The 23,212-nt window shown below is 49.1% G+C and overlaps 1 protein-coding gene across 4 annotated transcripts in view; it reads right to left on the reverse strand.

Moving 5' to 3' along the window:
• The window catches only part of FIBCD1 (fibrinogen C domain containing 1), a 392,313-nt gene that overhangs the window by 83,479 nt on the left and 285,622 nt on the right, over window positions 1-23,212 (reverse strand). For all 4 annotated transcript variants that reach the window (XM_068248850.1, XM_068248849.1, XM_068248851.1 and 1 more), the window contains exon 3: window positions 10,623-11,090. In XM_068248850.1, coding sequence (XP_068104951.1) covers window positions 10,623-11,090 — 468 coding nt within the window. The remainder of the gene's footprint in view (window positions 1-10,622; window positions 11,091-23,212) is intronic.

Raw genomic sequence — 23,212 nt, forward strand, 5'->3', positions numbered from 1 at the left:
ATAACCCATCTCCACTCGGGCATTCCAGGTGTAGCTAGATGGAGATTGGCTGTACCCTTGGAAAAGATAATTGCTACTGCAGATGGCTGAGCCACTGTAGTACAACAAGAGTGAAGGCACCCAGGATAGAGAGAATTTTGTTTAAAACAGGATAACACTAATTAGATAAAGTAAAGTTGATTTTATTTGCACAGGCATCACGTTTCGTGGCTACAAGCCCAATTCCTCAGGCCATTAAAAGTGCCGCTGCTGTGTAGCCAAAGGACTTGGAGCACTTTGAGTTGCCTGAGCAAAACTTGTACAAAGGGGCATAGATCTGATTGTGCTAGGCTGACCAGGCGTCCTCTTTCGCCCGGGACAGGTCCACTTTTTATGACCTGTCCGGGCCGTCCTCTCGGGGTTTTGAAATGTCCGGGTGAAGAGACACAGAGCAGCCGAGCTGCAGAAGAGCCACTTTGTTCAGTGTGTGAGTCAGCAGACTGGCCAGGGGGAAGGGGGGCAATCTCCCCCCAGGCAGCCTTTCATTCAGTGATTTAGGGCAGGTCTGGTGTATTCAGGTTTGTTGTTGTAAGGCAATGTGAAACACTTGGCTAGCTGATAAAAGTGCAATTAGAGGGCAGGCAAGCTTGTAAATATACACAGCATGATGCAGAGCTTGCCTGGAGGGTCCCTGGGCAAATATCTGTCTGGTTTCTCCCGATTGTTATAGTGACTGCATGTGTGGATAAGGCGTTAAAAAAGTTTTTGACAGTCCCTAGACTCCAGGAGCGCTGCTTTTTGACTTGTGTGAGAGACTGGCAGGGCCTCCTGTTTTTCTGCACTTCATCACAAACACCTTTGTTAGCTTAAATTAACCCCAAAGTGTTCAGTTAAATCACTGAGATATCCAGCTTTCAGTATGGGCAAATGAATGGCAAAATGTTCAGTACTGCATGTTTCTTGTCTTTTCTCAGCAGTTACACTTTTAGGTTGAACAGAAGACATCCAGCCATCCAGTTCAGCCAGAATACTAAATTATTGTGCTTAACTAGCATGGTTTTCTTCTCTGGAGTTCTCACCATGATTGTCATTTGTCACCTGCCTGTGTGATTTTATTGCATTTTGTAGGGAAATCTTCTGCGAATCTGATTGCATTTTGTGGTCGGCTGGCCCTCTACCACCATGTGGTCTGGGAAAAAAAAACCGGCCCTCCATGCAGTGTTGCCAACTCATCCCTTTAATTACTGACACATATGAATTATACAGGTTTCGTGGCTAGGTAGATGCAGGTAAGGCATTGATTATGTGTAAGTAGCCCCAGAACCTGTATAACTTAGATGTGTCAGTAATTAAAGGGATGAGTTGGCAACACTGCCTCCATGCCCCCGAAGTTGGACAGCACACTGCTAAGGTCTTGTATTGTATATTTGGCCCCACCCATGACCACGCGCACACGCTGTTGTGATCGTCCTCTTTTTTGGAAATCAAAATATGGTCACCCTAAATTGTGCTGACTCATGGCTCTACTTGTAAGCAGTGGTGCTCATCTGGATTCCGGATATCCGGGTAACCCGGATATCCGACCTTTTTTTAGCTATCCGATTCGGATCCGGATTCCGTATTTCTGTGCAAATCCGGATAGCAAACCGCGGATATCTGGTCGCATACCCGGACATCCGTGGATATCCGGCGGATATCCGAATCCGAACACTGCAACTAAGGAGATGACATCATTGAGCCAATCAGAGGGCTCCCAGCAGAAGCCCTAGCAACCAATCACAGAAGGGAACCCTGGCCAGCCCCAACTGACCTCATTGAGCCAATCAGAGGGCTCCCAGCCTAAACCCTGGCACCCAATCACAGAAAGGAACCCTGGCCAGGCCCCCCTGTATAATAAGGAGGGCTGCCATGGTGAGAAATCTCGTCCTTGCTTGTGAATGCTCACTGAGAGACATGCTCCAGTGCTGCTGGCCTAGCAAGTGCTGTATACAGTGATAAACCTAAAGCTGTCCAGTGATTAACCCCTTCACTATCACTACACTATTGTTATATTGTTAATTAGGTAGCAGCCAACTAGCTTGATTTCATTCAGTGAGTGACAGTCAGAGGGTGTGCTGCAGGGCTGCTGCAGCTGCTGTGTGTCTGTGTGTGTGCTGTGCTGGCCAGCTAGCCTTAGCTACAGTATAGGTTAGGTTAGGGAATAGGATTACTGTGTTATTGTGTAGTTAGTACTGTAGTACTGCAGTCAGTGCTAGTAGTTGTTAGAGTAGTAGTACTACTGTGTTAGCTTACTACAGAGCTGCTGTGCTGTGAGCAGTGCCAGTGTGACAGTTAGTGTGCACTAGTGTCTTCTCCTCTGCTGTCTGACTGTCACTTGGCACTTTGCATGTGGCACTTTGTACTTGGCACTTTGCACGTGGCACTTTGCACTTGGCACGCGCCAAGTGCAAAGTGCCGCGTGCAAAGTGCCGCGTGCCAAGTGCCACGTGCAAAGTGCAAAGTGCCACTGCCAAGTGCCACATCCGGCATGCTCATGGCAGACGTTACACCTGCTGCTGCTGCGTTGCCCTGCTCCTGCTGCCTGTGCTGCTCACACCGCCAGGGTGCCACAGGCCACTGCTGCTGTGCTGATACCACCTACATTTAACTCAAAACACAATTGCTGCATCATTTTTTGTAGGTGTCTGGGCTGAAAACAGTCATGTCCCAGATGTGCGGATGGACTTTGGACACAATGTGGGCTGCACGACCGCTGTCTGGAACCTAGTCCTGATCAGGGGCATAGCAATAGGGGTTGCAGAGGTAGCGACCGCATCGGGGCCCTTGGGCCAGAGGGGCCCCGAAGGGCCCTCCCTCAACTACAGTTTTAGCTCTCTATTGGTCCTGTGCTCATAATAATCACTTCTATAGATACTTTGAATAGTGGTAATCATTAACAAACTGTTCCCCATCCCCTTCTTGCACCTCTGACACTGTAGTTACCATTGGCAGGTGTTGGTGCACCATATCAATTGTTATGTATAGAGAGCTTGGGGGGCCCCATTGTAAAACTTGCACCGGGGCCCACAGCTCCTTAGCTACGCCACTGGTCCTGATGTTAATTGACAGCCATTTTTTTTGGGGGGGGGGGGGGGGGATTTTAAGTCCCCACATCATCAATTTGTGTTTCACTTAAAAAAAAAACATGATGCTACATGCCTCATTAACCCTTAAAAAACGTTTTAGAAGCAATTTAACCACTTGAGGACCCAGCCTTTACCCCCCCCCCTTAAGGACCAGCGTAGTTTTTTATGATCTGTGCTGGGTGGGCTCTGCAGCCCCCAGCACAGATCAGATTGCATGCAGAGCGATCAGATCGCCCCCCTTTTTTACCCCCTATGGGGATGATGTGCAGGGGGGGTCTGATCGCTCCTGCCGGCTGGCATGTTGCGGGGGGGCACCTCAAACCCCTTCTCCGCGGCGAGATTCCCCCCCTCCCTCTCCTCCCTGTCCCCTTGGTGATCTGGGCTGCACAGGACGCTATCTGTCTTGTGCAGCCAGTGACAGGATGTCCTCTGTTACATGGCGGCGATCCTCGGCCGCTGATTGGCCGGGGATCGTCGATCGGCCTTACGGCACTGCTGCGCAGCAGCACCGTTCAATGTAAACAAAGGAGACAAACGTCTCCTGCGTTTACATTTAGTCTGCGAGCCGCGATCAGTGGCTCGCAGGCTATTCACGGAGACCTGCTCCGTGATCTCACAGGAAACGGCCGCTCGCGCAAGCGCCCTTTCCTGATTAATTAGGGAGGCACCTGCCGACACAGATGTGCGTCGCTGGTCCTCCAGCTACCACTTTGCCGCCGCACGGTATGAGTGTGCGGTCGGCAAGTGGTTAAAGGCCACTTCCGGTTTCCCTATCCAGATATCCGAATCCGCCCGGATATCCCGGATACTGGGGTCGGATATCCGATTCTATTCGCATACCCAAAAGTTTGGATCCGGATATCCGATCCGGATATCCGGATCCAGATCAATTCGGATTTTGAAAAGGGGTATCCGAGCACCCCTGCTTGTAAGGGAAGACAAGGTAATACCTCTGGGAGGTACATAATTATAATTGTGGGGGCACATGGCTGTACTTGTAAGGAGTGACAGGACATAGTTCTGGGAGGTACATAACTGTAATTGTGGGGGCACATGGTTGTGGTTGTAAGGGGGACATGACAATATTTGTGGGATGTGTGTAATTTGTGGGAGGTGCATAGCTAATTGTGGGGGCTCATCATTAGAGTTGGGCCGAACGGTTCGCCTGCGAACGGTTCCATGCGAACTTCCGTGGTTCGCGTTCGCGTCCCGCAGGCGAACCTTTGCGGAAGTTCGGTTCGCCCCATAATGCACATGGAGGGTCAACTTTGACCCTCTACATCACAGTCAGCAGGCCCAGTGTAGCCAATTAGGCTACACTAGCCCCTGGAGCCCCACCCCCCTTATATAAGGCAGGCAGCGGCGGCCATTACGGTCACTCGTGTGCCTGCATTAGTGAGAGTAGGGCGAGCTGCTGCAGACTGTCTCTCATAGGGAAAGATTAGTTAGGCTTAGCTTGTTCCTGGCTGCATACCTGTTCTGTGAACCCACCACTGCATACCTGTACTGTGAACCCACCACTGCATACCTGTTCAGTGAACCCGCCACTGCATACGTGTTCTGTGAACCCACCACTGCATACCTGTTCAGTGAACCCACCACTGCATACCTGTTGTGTTCAGTGAACCCACCACTGCATACCTGTTCTGTTCAGTGAACCCACCACTGTATACCTGTACTGTTCAGTGAACCCGCCACTGCATACCTGTTCTGTTCAGTGGACCCGCTACTGTATACCTGTTCTGTTCAGTGAACCCGACCACTGTATACCTGTACTGTTCAGTGAACCCGCCACTGCATACCTGTTCTGTTCAGTGAACCTGCCACTGCATACCTGTTCTGTGAACCCGCCACTGTATACCTGTTCTGTTCAGTGAACCCACCGCATCAGTGCGCATACCTGTGCAGTTAAGTGAACCCACCTACCTACGTGAGTGCACGCAGTGTGATATACCACTCCGTGCATACCCGATATGGACAAAACAGGTAGAGGAAGAGGTAGTGCCAGAGGAAGGCCACCCGGCAGGTCTGCGCGAGGTCGTGTAAATGTAATTTCGTGTGGACCTGGCCCACAGTACAGTGCTCGGAAGAAGGCACGTCTCATCACCTCCCAAGATTGTCAGGACGTGGTTGAGTATTTAGCGACACAGAACACCTCATCTTGCTCAGCCACCAGCGCTACTACTAGCACCACTTCCGCTGCATTTGACACTTCGCAAGAATTATTTAGTGTTGAAATCACTGATGCACAGCCATTGTTGTTACAGCCAGATGAATTTTCACCAGCTCATATGTCTGAGTTACGCGGCAACACTATGGATGTAACGTGTAAGGAGGATGAAGGACCTACTGATGGTGCATGTTTGGATTTGTCTGAGGCAAGCGAAGCTGGGCAGGATGATTACGATGATAGGGATCCTCTGTATGTTCCCAATAGAGGAGATGAAGAGGGGGACAGTTCAGAGGGGGAGTCAGAGAGTAGTAGGAGGAGAGAAGTTGCTGAAAGAAGCTGGGGCAGCTCTTCGTCAGAAACAGCTGGTGGCAGTGTCCGGCACCATGTATCGCCACCTATGTACAGCCAGCCAACTTGCCCTTCAGCATCAGCTGCTGAGGTCCCCATAGTGCCCACATCCCAGGGTGGCTCAGCGGTGTGGAAATTTTTTAATGTGTGTGCCTCAGATCGGACCAAAGCCATCTGTTCGCTCTGCCAACAAAAATTGAGCCGTGGAAAGGCCAACACTCACGTAGGGACAAGTGCCTTATGAAGGCACCTGGAGAAAAGGCACAAACAGCAATGGGATGGCCACCTGAGCAAAAGCAGCAGCAGCACACAAAAGAAAAGTCACCCTTCTTCTCCTCTTCCTCCTTCAGGTGCATCATCTGCTTCTGCCGCTTTCTCCCTTCCACCTTCACAGGCACCCTCCTCCACTCCGCCTCTGCCCTTGAGCGCTTCCTGCTCCTCTGCCCACAGCAGCAGTCAGGTGTCCGTGAAGGAAATGTTTGAGCGAAGAAGCCAATTTCGGCCAGTCACCCCCTTGCCCGGCGTCTGACAGCTGGCATGGCGGAACTGTTAGCTCACCAGCTGTTACCATACCGGCTGGTGGACTCTGAGGCCTTCCGTAAATTTGTGGCCATCGGAACACCGCAGTGGAAGATGCCAGGCTGCACTTATTTTTCGAGAAAGGCCATACCCCAACTGCACCGTGAAGTTGAGAGGCAAGTGGTGTCATCTCTTGCGAAGAGCGTTGGGTCAAGGATCCACCTGACCACGGATGCCTGGTCTGCCAAGCACGGGCAGGGCCGCTACATTACGTACACAGCCCATTGGGTCAACCTGGTGGTGAACGATGGCAAGCAGGGCGCAGCGGACCAAATTGTGACACCTCCACGGCTTGCAGGCAGGCCTCCTGCCACCTCCTCTCCTCCTGCTACATGCTCTTAGCTGTCCTCCTCCTCCTTGGCTGAGTGGCAGTTCTCCTCTCCAGCTACCAGAGCAGGGACAAGGTCCTCCAGCACCCAAGGCTGAGACACCAAAGTGCGCCCCTCCATCCCTCCTACCCCAGCCATCACACACTAATTGCTATTAGACTAAGAGGGCCACAGGGCCCACAACCTCCCCAACACCTTAATATCTAGTTATCTGGCTTGCAGTTACTGCTATGTATCCCCTTTTCTTATTTCTTTCTGCTTCATACACAATTAGGAATGACAACTGAATGAATTGTGCGCCCCCTCCTACACTGCGCCCTGAGGCTGGAGCCTCTCCAGCCTATGCCTCGGCCCGGCCCTGCCAGCTACACAGCCCCAGCTCCGCAGGGCCTATGCTGCATGCCAGGTACGACGGTGTCACGCCATCTTAGACATGTCTTGTCTCAAAGCAGAGAGTCACACTGGAGCAGCTCTCCTGGCTGCTCTTAAGAAACAGGTGGATGAGTGGCTGACCCCACACCACCTGGAGATAGGCAACGTGGTGTGCGACAACGGCAGCAATCTCCTTGCCGCTTTGCATATGGGGAAGCTGACACACATACCCTGCATGGCACATGTCATGAATCTAGTTGTTCAAAGATTTGTGGCAAAGTACCCTGGCTTAGCGGATGTCCTGAAGCAGGCCAGGAAGTTCTGTGGGCATTTGAGGCGGTCTTACACAGCCATGGCACGCTTTGCGGAAATTCAGCGGAAAAACAACATGCCGGTGAGACGCCTGATTTGCGATAGCCCGACTCGCTGGAATTCGACCCTGCTCATGTTCTCCCGCCTGCTAGAACAGAAGAAAGCCGTCACCCAGTACCTCTACAACTACAGTAGAATGAAACAGTCTGGGAAGATGGGGATGTTCTGGCCCGACAACTGGACACTGATGAAAAATGCATGCAGGCTCATGCGGCCGTTTGAGGAGGTGACCAACCTGGTGAGCCGCAGTGAGGGCACCATCAGCGACTTAATTCCCTACGCTTACTTCTTGGAGCGTGCTGTGCGTAGAGTGGCGGATGAAGCTGCGAATGAGCGTGACCAGGAACCGTTACGGCAGGAACAGGCATGGGACCAATTTTCATCAGACCCAGCTGTTTCCTCAACACCTGCGGCAGCACAGAGGGGGGAGGAGGAGGAAGAAGAGAAGTCGTGTGCAGAAGATGAGTCAGACTCAGAGGATGATGAGCAAGGTGTTTCTTTGGGGGAGGAGGAGGAGGAGGGGACGGCGGCAGGAGAACACCCGCATCAGGCGTCGCAGGGGGCTTGTGCTGCTCAACCTTCCCGTGGTATTGTTCGCGGCTGGGGGGAGGAGGTTGACTTACGTGACGTCACTGAGGAAGAGCAAGAGGAGATGGAGGGTACTGGATCCGACTTTGTGCAGATGTCGTCTTTTATGCTGTCCTGCCTGTTGAGGGACCCCCGTATAAAAAACCTCAAGGGGAATGAGCTGTACTGGGTGGCCACACTACTAGACCCTTGGTACAGGCACAAAGTGGCGGACCTGTTACGAACTCACCTGAAGGTGGAAAGGATGCAGCACATGCAGAACCAGCTGTCAACTATGCTTTACAATGCCTTTAAGGGTGATGTGACAGCACAACGCCAGCAAGGTACCACTGCCACTAATCCTCCTCCCGTGTCCACGCAGTCAAAGACAGGACGCTCCAGCGATCTCGTGATGTCGGACATGCGGACGTTCTTTAGTCCAACGCCTCGCCGTAGCCCTTCCGGATCCACCCTCCACCAACGCCTGGAACGGCAGGTAGCCGACTACCTGGCCTTAAGTGTGGATGTAGACACTGCTGTGAACAGCGATGAGGAACCCTTGAACTACTGGGTGCGCAGGCTTGACCTGTGGCCAGAGCTGTCCCAATTTGCCATCCAACTTCTCTCCTGCCCTGCCGCAAGCGTCCTGTCAGAAAGGACCTTCAGCGCAGCTGGAGGCATTGTCACTGAGAAGAGAAGTCGCCTAAGTCACAAAAGTGTTAAGTACCTCACCTTTATCAAAATGAATGAGGCATGGATCCCGGAGGGCTGCTGCTCGCCCCAAGACTAAGTCAGTCCCCGCACACACAGCATCTCTGCCTGCACGCCGTGTGACTGGCTGCCTGGCCTGTCCCTCCACACAGCATGTCTGCCTGCAGGCCGCTTGACTACCTTCTCCGCCACCACCAACAGGGTCCGGGACTCCAGGCGGATTGCTGAATTTTTTAGGCCGCTGCTAGCAGCGGCCGCTGTAATAATTTTTCTGGTGCGTGTACATGACTGCCTAATTTCTGGCTGCACTGCGGGCAGCTGCAACAACAAAAGAAAAGGCATGTACATGCGCCCATTCCCCTTCGTGATCATTACCTTGCCGTGGTGAAGGGGCTTGCGTATCACAATGAAGCAATGACCGGCGCCTAGATGAGTGTCTCGGGGGGCACACAAAAGATAATAAGGTCGTTGCTTCATTGTGGTCAGACCAAATTTGATCAGCTGGACAGTCACTGTTCTGTCATTCAGCTACATCAGCCAGGCGACCATATGGGCTGTAACGCCACCAAAACCTGCACTCTCGCCATGGTGCGCACCAGTCCAGCACGGCCGTCACTACACAAACAGCTGTTTGCGGTGCGTTACACGGTGAGTTTGGTGTGTCAGTGTGAAGCAGTACCTTAATTACACTACCTGATTGATGTATACACATGCAAGATGTTTTAAAGCACTTTAGGCCTGTCATTTAGCATTCAATGTGATTTCTGCCCTTAAAACGCTGCTTTGCGTCAAATCCAGATTTTTCCTGGGGACTTTTGGCGTGTATCCCACTCCGCCATGCCCCCCCTCCAGGTGTTAGACCCCTTGAAACATCTTTTCCATCACTTTTGTGGCCAACATAATTTTTTTTTTTCAAAGTTCGCATCCCCATTAAAGTCTATTGCGGTTCGCGAACTTTAACGCGAACCGAACGTTCCGCGAAAGTTCGTGAACCCGGTTCGCGAACCTAAAATCGGAGGTTCAGCCCAACTCTACTCATCATGGCTGTTCTTGTAAGAGGTGAAGGACATGACAATACTTCTGGTATGTACACAACTGTAATTGTGGGGGCACATGGCTGTACATGGTAAGATGGGCATGACAATATTTGTGGAGGTATGTATCATTAATTGTGGGACACATGGCTGTACTTGTAAGGGGGACATGACAGAATTTGTGGGAGGTACATAGCTGTAATTGTGGGGGCACATGGCTGTACTTGTAAGGGGTGACAAGACAATACTTCTGGGAGGTACATAGTTTTAATTGTGGGGGCACATGGCTGTACTTGGTAAGATGGGAATGACAATATTTGTGGGGGGTACATAGCTGTAATTGTGGGGGCTCATGGCTGTACTTGTGAAGGGACATGGCAATACTTGTGCGGTAGGGCATGGCTATATTGCAGTACTTTTGGTGAAAGCATGGCAATTCTAGCAGGGGAACATGACAATATACTGTATATATATTTTTTGTATGTTTAACTTGTCTTTCAGTGTTCACATTATTACAAGTATATAAATACATCTCATACACACAACTTAAAGTAAACATGAAGCAAAAAAAAGAAGAGGGAAGGCTTATAGAGCATCCCTGGTCCTCCCACGGTCCACTCGTTCCAGCACTGTTACCGCTGTTGCATGTACTAACTAGTCAAATACGCCTTCGAGGATCCTTGGAAGCCTTCGGAAGCACTCTTTTCCCCAAGTGCTTACAAAGACGTGCAGCTCCAGACTATGCATGCACAAGCATGCTCTCACACATGCGCAGTACGGAGCGGCCCATCTTTGGAAGCACTCGAGGACACAAATAATTCCAAAGCCTTCTGAGGGCTCCCGGAGGTGGAAAATTTGAACCGGGGAGTTGGGGACAGCACTGGAAAGTCGACATAGAAAGAGGACAAGGAAGACTCTATGAGATCCAGAGCTTTAGCTCTCCACAGGTGAGTATCTAACTTTTGTAAAAACAAATTATACAGCTTTTAGCCCTTGCTTTCTCACATCACCACCAAGGAATGCTATAGTATACCTGTATGAGTCTGCCCTGCTCACTCTGCAGTGCTCCCAGCTCCGATACCAGCCCGTTCTGTCCTTTTCTCAGGCTCTCCCAGTCTGCTCGTTGCCGGGACACCTGGGATACCATCTGTGACACCTGGTCTGCCAATCCTGACAGTAAAGCTCTCTCCTTCCCTACGGCCACTTTCAGCTCAGAGTCGTGGTCCGCCAGGGCAGACAGCAGAGAAGACTGAAGACCCTCCAGACGAGGTACGGGGTCTGGGCAGTTGGGGTCGATGAATATATTGATGTGAGAGCTGTCCGCTCTCTCTATGGTGACCAGAGCGTTGGGGTCCTCCATGTTGGTGGTGATGACTGGCGGAGGCTCGGTAGAAGGAGCGTGGTAGTGGTTCATGAACAGAACGGCTCCGGTGACGGTGACTGCCAACAGGACAGCAACGGACAACAAGACGGTGCATAGGATGTAACCACAGCTTGTCCTCTGCAAGATAAGAAAAAATACCCTTCTAAGTTCATGTAAAAGTGATACCTACACCAATGAATACACAGCTAAAATACTCTAAGCCCATTAAAAGTTTAATTTTTATCATGGTCACATAAGTCATGCCTAAGATAGGATTAAGGTGCATATTCAACTTTGCTGGATGTCGCCTGTCAGGGATCAGGACCTGATCCCCTTATGTGACATTGCTAGGCTGTACACATGCGTCACACAGCGGGAGAGGGAATGGTGCAAACAATCGGATCAGCAGGGGATCAGTGTCGCTGGGGGTGAGTAGATCCACCCGGCAGATTGCTCACGGGTTGGGGGTCGGGTATTGCCGGTGTAGTGCCGAGTTGTCCTACTTTGTCGAAATGTACTACCTGGTCTAATCTGGTAGCGTCAATCGATTAGTCAAGGTGTCTAAATATGCAATTTTATCGGTATGTGCTACCGGTCTGCCTAACTTACTCACCCTTCTTCCCTCGTAACCCTAACTCTACCCCCTCTCCTATCCTAACACTAACCCTCCCATCTGTTCTCCTAACGCTAACCTCCCTTTTCTACTCCTAACACTAACCTACAACCTCTCCTAACCTGCTTCTATGGGATGCTTAGTAGTAGTTAGTATCGACAAGCCGGCGGAAGGATATCAGGCAAACTGAGCTCAAGTGCTGGTGCACATGCCCAGATCCAATTTCAGCATGTTTCGATACGAAGCATAAATCGGCATTACACCGGCTGTAGTACACACGCCTGATCATGGTCGTTATTGGCCGCCTCAGCCGACTTAAGTCAGGCGAGTGTAAGAAGCTTTAGTCTGTAAGGTCCATTAAGTAGGGTTCACATACCATACCATTATTTGGAACTAAACTCAAAACTTCATTTCTGCTTTAAAAGATTAGCTACAGCCTGATAACCTTTGTAAAAAAAACAAACAAACTGCATTATAATTAGTGGAAAGCCTAAAAATAATAATAATTATGCATGTTACTGTAGGAATGGTTGCGCTACTGAAGTACCACGTTTCACGCAAACAGCGTAACTCACAGTACTTGCTACCGGAAATAAAGGTAATACTGCCGTGCGCTGTCTGTGCACAGCAGTATTACCACGATGTTTATTTTATGCAGAGCTGCCTTAGCAGAGTTATCCTGTAGTCTATTCTCAGTTGCTGATGAAGTGATTTTTTTTTCAGCAACTATACTATGTGTGGAATGAAGACTTTTCATTGTGTGCTGTGCAAGAGTTCTGGTCCGCTTTAATAGATCAACTAACTTATGTGAGAATGCAGGCCAGAAACATACCTCATTTTTTGTTCATAATTATTTTTTTCATGCTTGAACTTGATCGACAAATGCCTTTTTTTTACCAAACTGACTAGTACTATGTATTTACACAGTATATTGCTGGCACATTTTCTGCAGCAGAGTACATTGAATAATTCATATCACTAACTGTCCCTTAGAGATGTTCTCGATCTGAAGTTGATATCGTAATTATGGGCTAATACTTTGCCATACATGAGAATGATTCACTAAACTCATAGAACTGCCGCGCTAGCATTTTGCGTGCATTATAACGCGTACAATGGTTTACAACGTGCACAAAACTCTAGCGCGGCCCTGCTATGAGTTGGCACGGTTTAGTGAATCATCCCCATGGGCTGATAATAGCTTGATTACCAATCATTCTGTGATCAAAAATCAGTTGGAAAGTAGTGATTGGCATACCACTTGGTCACCCGTTTTATTATTCAAAGATATGGCAAAAAGGATTTTTTTCAAGGATAAATGGTTGAAAACAAAAGGTAGCTAAGGTAGGGTAGATCATAAATCAGGTCATTCATTTTTGCATTAAAAGTTATAGTTTATCCACAAAACACATAGATAAAACCATAAGGGCCCGTTTCCACTTGCACGGAAACCGGGCCGAATCCGCAGAGTTTCCCCGCAGGCAAATCGCACGGGAAAACTCTGCCATAGAGAGTAATGGAGCAAATCTGTGCGAATCCCATAGCCATGCATGGTACGGCTCATGGGATTCGTCAGCGTAACCGCAGATCCGGAAGTGCCGCCACGCATCTCTCAGACGCGTGCGGCTGCAGTGGAAACGGGCCCTAAAGGATCAAAACAACACATGTTGTTCTGGTATAGTAAACCCAGATATAATAGAACTTCTGCTATAGTAAACCTGTTTTTTGGTCCTTGTGGTATTCTGTATGTGGCTATAGTGGAAAATGGGCGGGTGCATGCACCATATGTCAGTCGGAGACTCCATGAGCCGTGGTCGGTGGGCGGACTGGCAGCCACTTGTAGCCTGTTCACTATCTGCACACTACTCTGGGCCTGCGTGGATTACCTCAAACGCACCAGCTGCTGAGATCTATGCTTCCTGTATAAGTTGCTGCCTGATTACTGAGATGATTACCTATCATTGGAGACTTGCTTGTGCATGGCTGCAATGCTACAGCATCAACCAGGCTGCACAGAAATGTGATATGCTCATGTATTGTGCATGTACAATATGCCAATGTATTGCGCCTGTATGATATGCTCATGTATTGTGCATTTATGTTATGCTTCTGTATTGTTGTGCATGTATGTTCAGCTCATGTATTGTGCCTGCACGATATGCTTATTGATTGGGCATTTGCATTGCAGAGCAGTATTGCTATACACAGCTGCTAGACATTATCCCGCCCACTGCGGTTCTTTTCTTAACCTTATTTGTATTTTGCATGTGAAGTATACACACCCGTAGAAGTTAAATAATACATTTTATTTCTACAGACTTATGCGCAAAACTTCAAAGACGCACGACTGAAGAACAAAGAGGGACACAGGGATTTGCTTCAAAAACAGGGACAGCTGGGATGCGTGAATATGGAAGAAGGTAAGAAAGTTTACACTACATGATTCTTTTGCTGTGGGGATCATCACAAAAACATTACAAAGATTTTAGGCAAACTTTAAATCCTCAGAGGCTTTTGCTGACACTGAAACGCAAACAGAGCACTGGCAGAAAATACATGATTTGTTAAAGGGTCGGTCTATAATAATGCCTTTTCTTTCAATAAATATAGTCATGCGTTAGACATTACAGCATAATATGTATTCAAATGACAATGTTTCTGAGGGCCTTTTCACACTGAATGTGCTGCAATGCATTTACCCCATCGCTTGCCTTTTGCAAATTGCAAGGGTGCCACTGAGATAACAGAAGTGAAAGTAACATGTTCACACTGAGAGCAGCAGCACGTGTACAGAGCATGGAGCAGCAGTGTGTGTACAGAGCATGGAGCAGCAGCATGTGTACAGAACATGGAGCAGCAGCATGTGTACAGAGCATGGAGCCGCAGCGTGTGTACAGAGCATGGAGCCGCAGTGTGTGTACAGAGCATGGAGCAGCAGCGTGTGTACAGAGCATTGAGCAGCAGCATGTGTACAGAGCGTGGAGCAGCAGTGTGTGTACAGAGCACAAAGCAGCAGCGTGTGTACAGAGCACGGAGCAGCAGCGTGTGTACAGAGCATGGAGCAGCAGCGTGTGTACAGAGCATGGAGCAGCAGCGTGTGTACAGAGCATGGAGAAGCAGCGTGTGTACAGAGCATGGAGAAGCAGCGTGTGTACAGAGTATGGAGCAGTAGCGTGGGAAAAGAGCATGGAGCAGCAGCATGTATACAGAGCATGGAACAGCAGCATGTGTACAGAGCACGGAGCAGCAGCGTGTGTACAGAGCATAGATCAGCAGCATGTGTACAGAGCATGGAGCAGCAGTGTGTGTACAGAGATTGGAGCAGCAGTGTGTGTACAGAGCACGGATCAGCAGTGTGTGTACAGAGCATAGAGCAGCAGCGTGTGTACAGAGATTGGAGCAGCAGTGTGTGTACAGAGCATGTATCAGCAGTGTGTCTACAGAGCATGGAGCAGCAGTGTGTGTACAGAGCATGGAGCAGCAGTGTGTGTACAGAGCATGGAGCAGCAGCGTGTGTACAGAGATTGGAGCAGCAGTGTGTGTACAGAGATTGGAGCAGCAGTGTGTGCAGGGGCGCCTCTAGCCATTTTGTCACTCCAGGCGAGAAATCCTGTGCCCCCCCCCCCCCCCCGTGATTGCCCCCAGTCCCATACCCCGTACCCCTCATGGTGAACACCACTCCTGTGGTGAACCCCACCCCCAAGACCCCCGAAAATCATAATGCAGCAGCGTTTCACCAGAAAATGTACTTATTGCGGCATGGGTTCACCAGGAAATAGTTGCTATGCAGCAGAGCGTTTCACCATAAAATATACTTATTGCGGCATGCACTCACACACACCACACACAGTACACACACACACACACTATACACACACACACACAGTGTACACACACACACACACACAGTGTACACACACACACACACACACACACACACACACAGTGTACACACACACACACACACACACACACACACACTATACACACACACACACACACACACACACACACACACACACACACACACACACACACACACACACACACACACACACACACAGTGTACACACACACACACACACACACACACACACACACACACACACACACACACACACACACTGCACACAACATACACACTATACACAGTACACACACACACACTCTAGACATGCACAGCACAGTACACACACTATATACACACACACACACAGTACACACACTGCACACAACATACACACACACACACAGTACACACACTGCACACAACATACACACTATGCACAGTACACACACACACTTTAGACACGCACAGCACAGTACACACACTACACACACACACACACACACACACACACACACACACACACACACTGCACACAACACACACACACACACAACACACACACACACACACACACACACACACACACACACACACACACACAGAGAGCACACTATACACAGCACACAGTAGACATACACTACACACATACAGAGATAGGAGGAGTGGAGTGAGACTGAGAATAGCCTGAGATGGAGCAGTTTATCTGTATTGCAGTCCCACATTACACAGAGACTAGTTGCTGGTAATAGGACTGCTGTCCCTGCCAATCTCTTACACAAGTCAGCAAGCAGCCCTCCTGGAGTCTAGGGACTGTCAAAACTTGTCAACCTGTTTAAGACCTTATATGCACATGCAGTCATTATAACAATGGGGAGAGACCAGACAGATTTTTTCCCACTGACCCTCCAGACGAGTTCTACATCATGCTGTGTATATTTACCAGCTAGCCTGCCCTCTAATTGCACTTTTATCAGCTAGCCTAGTATTTTACATTGCCTTACATCAACAAACCTGAATACAGCAGACACAGGACCAACCCTAAATCATTGAATGAAAGGCGGCCTGGGGGGAAGTCAATGCCTGGCTGCTACACAGTCTCTACATCCACGCAGTTACCAGTAGCAGAGAGAGAGGGACTGAATTCTCAGGAGTCGGACTCAGGAGCTGATGATGCTGTACTCCTCCGATCCCTGACTAGGATGAGTGCCTTCTTTCACTGACTCATTCATTACTGTGGTTCTTTGAATCATTGAGCTGAAGTCCAGTCAGCCCCGCTGCTGCTGCTGCTGCTGTGTAAACTGACACCTGAGTCAGCTGAGAGGCATTTCTTCTCTCACTACTCAGTGCAGAAGCGCCCTTGCCTCTTCCTGTCGCCTTAGGCGAAAATTTATAGCTGCCTAATGGCTCGGACGCCTCTGAGTGTGTGTACAGAGCATGTATCAGCAGTGTGTGTACAGAACACGTGTGGGCATCGTAATGTTTACACCCACAACAAATGTAGCCACAAAACACCTGATCTAAAGGATGGACCCCTTTATCGGAGGGAGTGAACTAGTAGTTGGGACCCCGTTACAGCTCTGGGCCCCCCTGTAGTCGCTGGGGCTGCTGCCCTCTAGCTACACACCTGAATGGTCCTGCTACATTTTCCCTGCAATTGTGTCCAATGAAAAGAAGGTAGCAGGAAAAAAGGGCGCCAGTTGAAGGTGGACGAAAAGTTCGCTGCCCTAGACTTTAATGCAATTATCGTTAATACAGCGAAAAAAGCAGAAAAAAAGGGCGTCGCGAAAAATATCGTTAATAACATTAGAACATTATAGTTTTTGAAGTAGTTATCATTTCAGAAGTTTACAAGTTATAGTTTTTGTCATATTATTTCGTTAATATGCACAGATTTTACATTTTCAAAGGTATTATCGTTAATATATGTAAAAGGGTGTTTCTGCAGAGGGAGTGGTTATGGTTAGGCACCCCCTAGGTGGTGGTTAGGGTTAGGCACCACTGGGGGGTGGTTAGGTTTAGGCACCACTGGGGGGGGGGTGGTTAGGGTTAGGCACCACTGGGGGGTTAGGGTTAGGCACCACGGGGCGGGGGTGGTTAGGGTTAGGCACCACCGGGGGGGTGGTTAGTGTTAGGCACCACCAGGGGAGGGTTCTGTGTGAGGATAGGTTTGGGTTAAAGGGAACCAGAGATGTACCCTAGATGAAAACACAGTTATACATTCCTGGGGCTTCCTCCAGCCCCATACGCGCTGATCGATTCCACACCGAAGTCCCGAACCGGCTCCCGTCACTGACATCATCGGAGCCAGCTACGCAGGAGAAGTGCGCCCTCTACGTATCTCTCCATACACTGCTGCAGAGATACGCAAAGAGCGCACTTTTGCTATGCTTAGACTGGCTCCGACTGACGGCACAGCGGGGAGTCGGTTCTCGTAGCTGCGGGCAGAGGAGGATGGCGGCGTGGGATCGATCAGCGCGTATGGGGCTGGAGGAAGCCACAGGTATGTATAAAATCTTTATTTTTTCATCTCTGGTTCCCTTCAAGCAGTATTGACAAAAAACATTTAACGTTAATATTTATTCGTTATTATATCTCTTTTGTGTTTTGCAACAGTAAATATTGTTAATAAAGCTTGACAACGATGGTTCTCGTTATCAAATTTCATTAATACCTGACGCCAAATTCGTTAATTAGTCGGGCCCTTTTTTCACGACGCCTTTTTTCATGCATGCAAAAAAAAAAGGAGATGCAAAACACACAAGTAATTGCATGCTTAATATTGCCAAAATCTCTATTGCTAACCCCATTGCATTATGCAGACAGTGTTTAGGGTCATAGCTATAACATTTGTTATGGGTCTTAGCAGCAATGGGGCAGATGTGATCCTTAATTGTCTTCACTGTGCATTTAATTCTCAGTTTCTCCATCCTGAGAGCACTAGAAGTCTGTATTGGTTGCAGTGTTGAGGCTCAGGGTTGGGGGTGTGGTATGAATGCCATATAGCACAGGTGTCGAACTCCAGTCCTAGAAGGCCATATAGTGTTTTGGATGGACTGAGAACTGGAGAAATGTGTTCTACTTGATGAACCACAACTTTCCTGATTCAGTCCTATTAAATTATTTGAGCTGTGCCAAACATTTGTGAAGACCTCAGCCCTTGGGGACTGGCGTTCGACGTCACTGCCATATAGAGCATAGGCAATCAATGGGTATTAAAATATACTAGCCGACCCGCGGCGTAGCATACGCCAAGCTGGAGGGGGTAGCGAGCAGGAAGGGGGTATTGGGCACAGCGGCGGGGAGAGGGGGTTGGACCCCCCCTCTCCTGGGTCCCCCATCTGCGCTCCCCCTCTAGCTTAAGTTCAGCAGCAGGCGCCGCTATTAGAGGCAGCAGGCGGGGATGACTCACCTCTTCCACGTTCCAGCGTGCGTTCCACTGTCGTCACTTCCTGCAATGCCGCCCACTGTACTGTAAGTGGACGGCATTACAGGAAGTGACGACAGTGGAACGCACGCTGGAACGTGGAAGAGGTGAGTCATCCCCGCCCACTGCTTCTTACTAATAGCGGCGGCTGCTGCTGAACTTAAGCTAGGGGGGAGCGCAGATGGGGGACCTAGGTGAGGGAGGGGCCTCCCCTCCACTGTGCCCAATACCCCATTCCAGCCCGCTACCCCCTCCAGCTCGGCGGCAAGTGTAGGACCGCCCTTGGGGGCAGGGAGCTACTTCTTCTTGCTTGGACCGGCCCCTTCTTCTTGCTTGGACCGGCCCTGGGGCAGGGCGCTTACTCTATTATATATATAGATGGAGCACAGGGAAGGGGAGACGTGACATTGCCAAAGTATGTCTAACAAACATTTTGCTATTGAGTTCTGTTATTTATAGTCCTCACATTTCTACGGCAGACTCCCTTGTAGAATAATTAGAATTCAAGGTTAGGTGAGTCAGCAGTGGCGTAAATACAATCTATTGGGCCCCCCAGCAAAACTTTGATGCCCCCCCCCCCAAGTGTTCCTACCCCTTCCTTTTTCTCCCCTTGGTGCCCATCTCACTAGAGTCATAAAACAAGTGTGGTCATCATGATCTTCATGCCCATAACAAGTGTAGCCACAAAAACACCTGATCGGAATTCGGAAGGAAAGTCCCTTGTATCGAAGGAAGAGAAGGTTGGTACTTGGAGACCACACAGCTCTGCCTCCCCTGTGATCAAAGGGGCTGCTCCCCTTTAGTTACGCCCCTATGATTCAGTGCAGATTCAGCTGACTCCTGTAAGCATAGTAATTGCCTGGGGGGAATTATTCTTTGCAAAAAAATTACTGACTTCGTAGAAGGAATGTATTGATAACAACACAAAGAGAATTTTGAGGACTTAACATTCAAAACACTTATTCTTGCTACCATATGAATAATAATAAGATACAGAATAGGGAATTAGAAGTCCTCTAGCACATGGTAACCATGTGTGCCAGGAAACGCCCCTTCCTTTCAGGAACTTTGACAGCCGCCTCTCATTTGAGACTGTGACTCATGCGGTTCCATGCAAAAACAGCTCTGAAGGTTCAGCAGGGGGCTCCGCACTCGGCCAAGAAATGGCACAGGATGACAACATCTCTCCTCTTCCTTGGGAGAACATCTTTCCTCCATCATGACAAGCTGAGAGAAGAGCAGTCACACAAAAGACGGAATGTTTTTCCCAAGAAAAGTTGATGTTTTTACTTTTACAGGCTTGCTATTTACCGGTAGATATGATAGAAAGTATTTCTGTAATAGAACGCGGAAAAGCCGCCGCGTGTACTGACAGCAAGCGGCGGTTTGCACGCAGCAGCGTGCGTCTGGTGTGGCTGGGTCTGTTAGTTCACACAGATTGAGGAATACGCGCGCGCGCGCTGAGAGGCAGAACCTTTATGACAACCAAGGAGGGATAAGCTGACCAGGTTGGTCAGCTGACCTCAGAGCAAGTGACTATTGGTTGATCATTGATGGGTGGCGCCGGGTCTGCCGTTGCGAACATTTATGTGAAAGCACTCCGACCTTAGTCAGATCCTACAGTGTGTTAGAACCAGGAGGACCTGGGAATTCACACTGAGCCAGATTACTTCTGTGTATCATTGTGTTATACTTCCGACTAGTTCCAGTGTGTCGAGACCACGGACCTCACACCCAAGATTAGGGACTCTGTGTTATCATTCTGTTATACTTCAGACTAGTTCCAGGGTGTTGAGACCATGGACCTCACACCCAAGATTAGGAACTCTGTGTTATCATTGTGTTATACTTCAGACTAGTTCCAGGGTGTTGAGACCACGGACCTCACACCCAAGATTAGGAACTCTGTGTTATCATTGTGTTATACTTCAGACTAGTTCCAGGGTGTTGAGACCACGGACCTCGCATCCAAGATTAGGGACTCTGTATTATCTTTGTGTTATACTCCAGACTAGTACCAGGGTGTTGAGACCACGGACCTCACAACCAAGACTAGGGATACTGTGTTCCATCATATTATACTCCAGACTAGTTCCAGGGTGTTGAGACCACGGACCTCACACCCAAGCCTAGGGATTGTTTTGATATCTGTTATGACCTATTGCATTTCTGACTATCCCTCTGCTTTCTGATTCGGTACCTACGCATATCTGATTATCTGTTGCCAACCCTGCCTGCCTTTGGAAACCGAATCAGCCTTCTGTCTCTGTACCTTGTCTGTCCGTGTGTTGCCGACCCGGCTTGCCCGACCTTGAGAGCTATCTCTCTGCTTTAGAGATAGTCTCCAGACCTGCTAGTGACATCCACCTTTCAGGTGTCACTCACTCACAGGTCCTTCCTACTTTCAGTCTGAGGCTCCACCCCTTTGAAGGTCTCAGGCTGCTGGAAGGTTCATGCACTTCCCAAAAGGCGGTATCGCCCATACTGCCAAAGACCACCTGCTCCTCGGGTGGTCCAACTCAAAGTCATTACTGTTGTACCAAACACTCACACTATATAGGTGTCCAGAGGTTAGTCATACTTGCATTATCGGTGATTCTGCAGATCATCAATAATCGGGTATATATCTGTATTCTTGGTGATACTGCAGATCACCAATAATCAGATTCTCTCTGTGTGCTGACACCGATCGTTACAATTTCTCCCCCAAAGAATCACTTGTTCAGTTACAGAGGTACTAAGTACCTGCTAAGAACACAATGAAAGTAAGAACTGAGAGTCTGCAGCTAAGTGCCATAGCGGAAAAGTCTACAAGAAGAATCAATAGTAGATTCTATTTTTGGCGCCATGCAACACTTTCTCCAAAGTTTCAGCAACAGTTGAGGGCAAATATATATATTGAGAAAGGTTGATCTCAAAGTACTTCACTGGATGAGGCTTGAGATCCTTTATAATAAAATGTTCCCAAGAAGAGACAAAAAAACGGTCTTTATTACTTAATTGTTTACTGTTGAAAATTTTAATTGGTTCTCCAGACAAAGATGGTATTACTGCAGTTAAAGCTAGACCTTAAGGTACAGGTGACAAACACAAGGCTCCCAGGCCGAATTCAAGATTCAAGCACTTTACTGCCATTGCGTAACACAACAAAATTACATTTTATGACAGCCCCACGGTGCATATAATGCTGGGGATACACGGTATGTTTCTGTAACGTGTATCGAGCAGCTGACCCGACCAGCTGATAATATTCAGCTGGTCCGATCGGATCCATCTGAAAATGGCGCCTGTGAATAATGCCGCACGGTGTTGCCGCTAATCGCTATTTAATGTTAAAGCCTTATTGTTTTTTAGCGTTAACACACAGAACCCTCTCTGTACCTATTCCTAACCCCTAAACACCCCCTGGTGGTACCTAACCCTATAGGCCTATACACACGTCGGATTTTCCGGACGACGGGTCGTTTGAACGTCCCGTCGTTCAGTCGTCCGCACGCCAAATCGGGCGTGTGTACAGACTGTCGTTCGGGTGATAAGACTGATTTTGAGCGATCGGCCCGGCAGATCGCTCAAGACCAGTCTTATCACCTGAACGACAGTCTGTACACACGCTCGATTTGGCGTGTGGACGACTCAACGACGGGACGTTCAAACGACCCGTCGTTCACAAAAGTCCGACGTGTGTATGGGCCTTAAGACCCCCTTGGTGGTGCCTAACCCTAAGACCCCCTGGTGGTGCCTAATCCTAAGACCCCCCTGGTGGTGCCTAACCCTAAGACCCCCCTGGTTGGTGCCTAACCCTAAGACCCCCCCTGGTTGGTGCCTAACCCTAAGACCCCCTGGTGGTGCCTAACCCTAAGACCCCCCTGGTGGTACCTAACCCTAAGACCCCCCTGGTGGTGCCTAACCCTAACCCCCCCCCCCCGGTGGTGCCTAACCCTAACCTTGACAGTGTTACATTAAATCCATTCACCATTTTGCAGTTAAATAACGTCTGCAGTTTGGCTTATGTAGGGCGCTATTGATAAATAACATTACTGTGGGAAGAAACGTCTACTGTTTCGCAAATGAACGGCACTATTGATAAATAACGTAAGTGTGTGCCACTATTGATAAATAACTTTAGTAGTGTATGCCGTTTTTCTTCTTTTTTCCCTGTGCGCCATTATTATGCAGTACTAACGATAAATAGCTATAAGCGTATGGTATTTTTAATGCGGCGCCATTTTTATGCATAGACGCTGTGCGCCATTATTCACTGATCCGGGTCCGATCACGCCGCTCGACCCCCGCCCGCTCGATCCTCGCCGGCGGACAATGGCAGGGAATCGAACAGCTCATAAGGAGTGCCGGCGGGAAGGAGCGGTAATCGA

Source organism: Hyperolius riggenbachi, chromosome 8, assembly GCF_040937935.1.
Source record: "Hyperolius riggenbachi isolate aHypRig1 chromosome 8, aHypRig1.pri, whole genome shotgun sequence".
Taxonomy (NCBI): Eukaryota; Metazoa; Chordata; class Amphibia; order Anura; family Hyperoliidae; genus Hyperolius; species Hyperolius riggenbachi.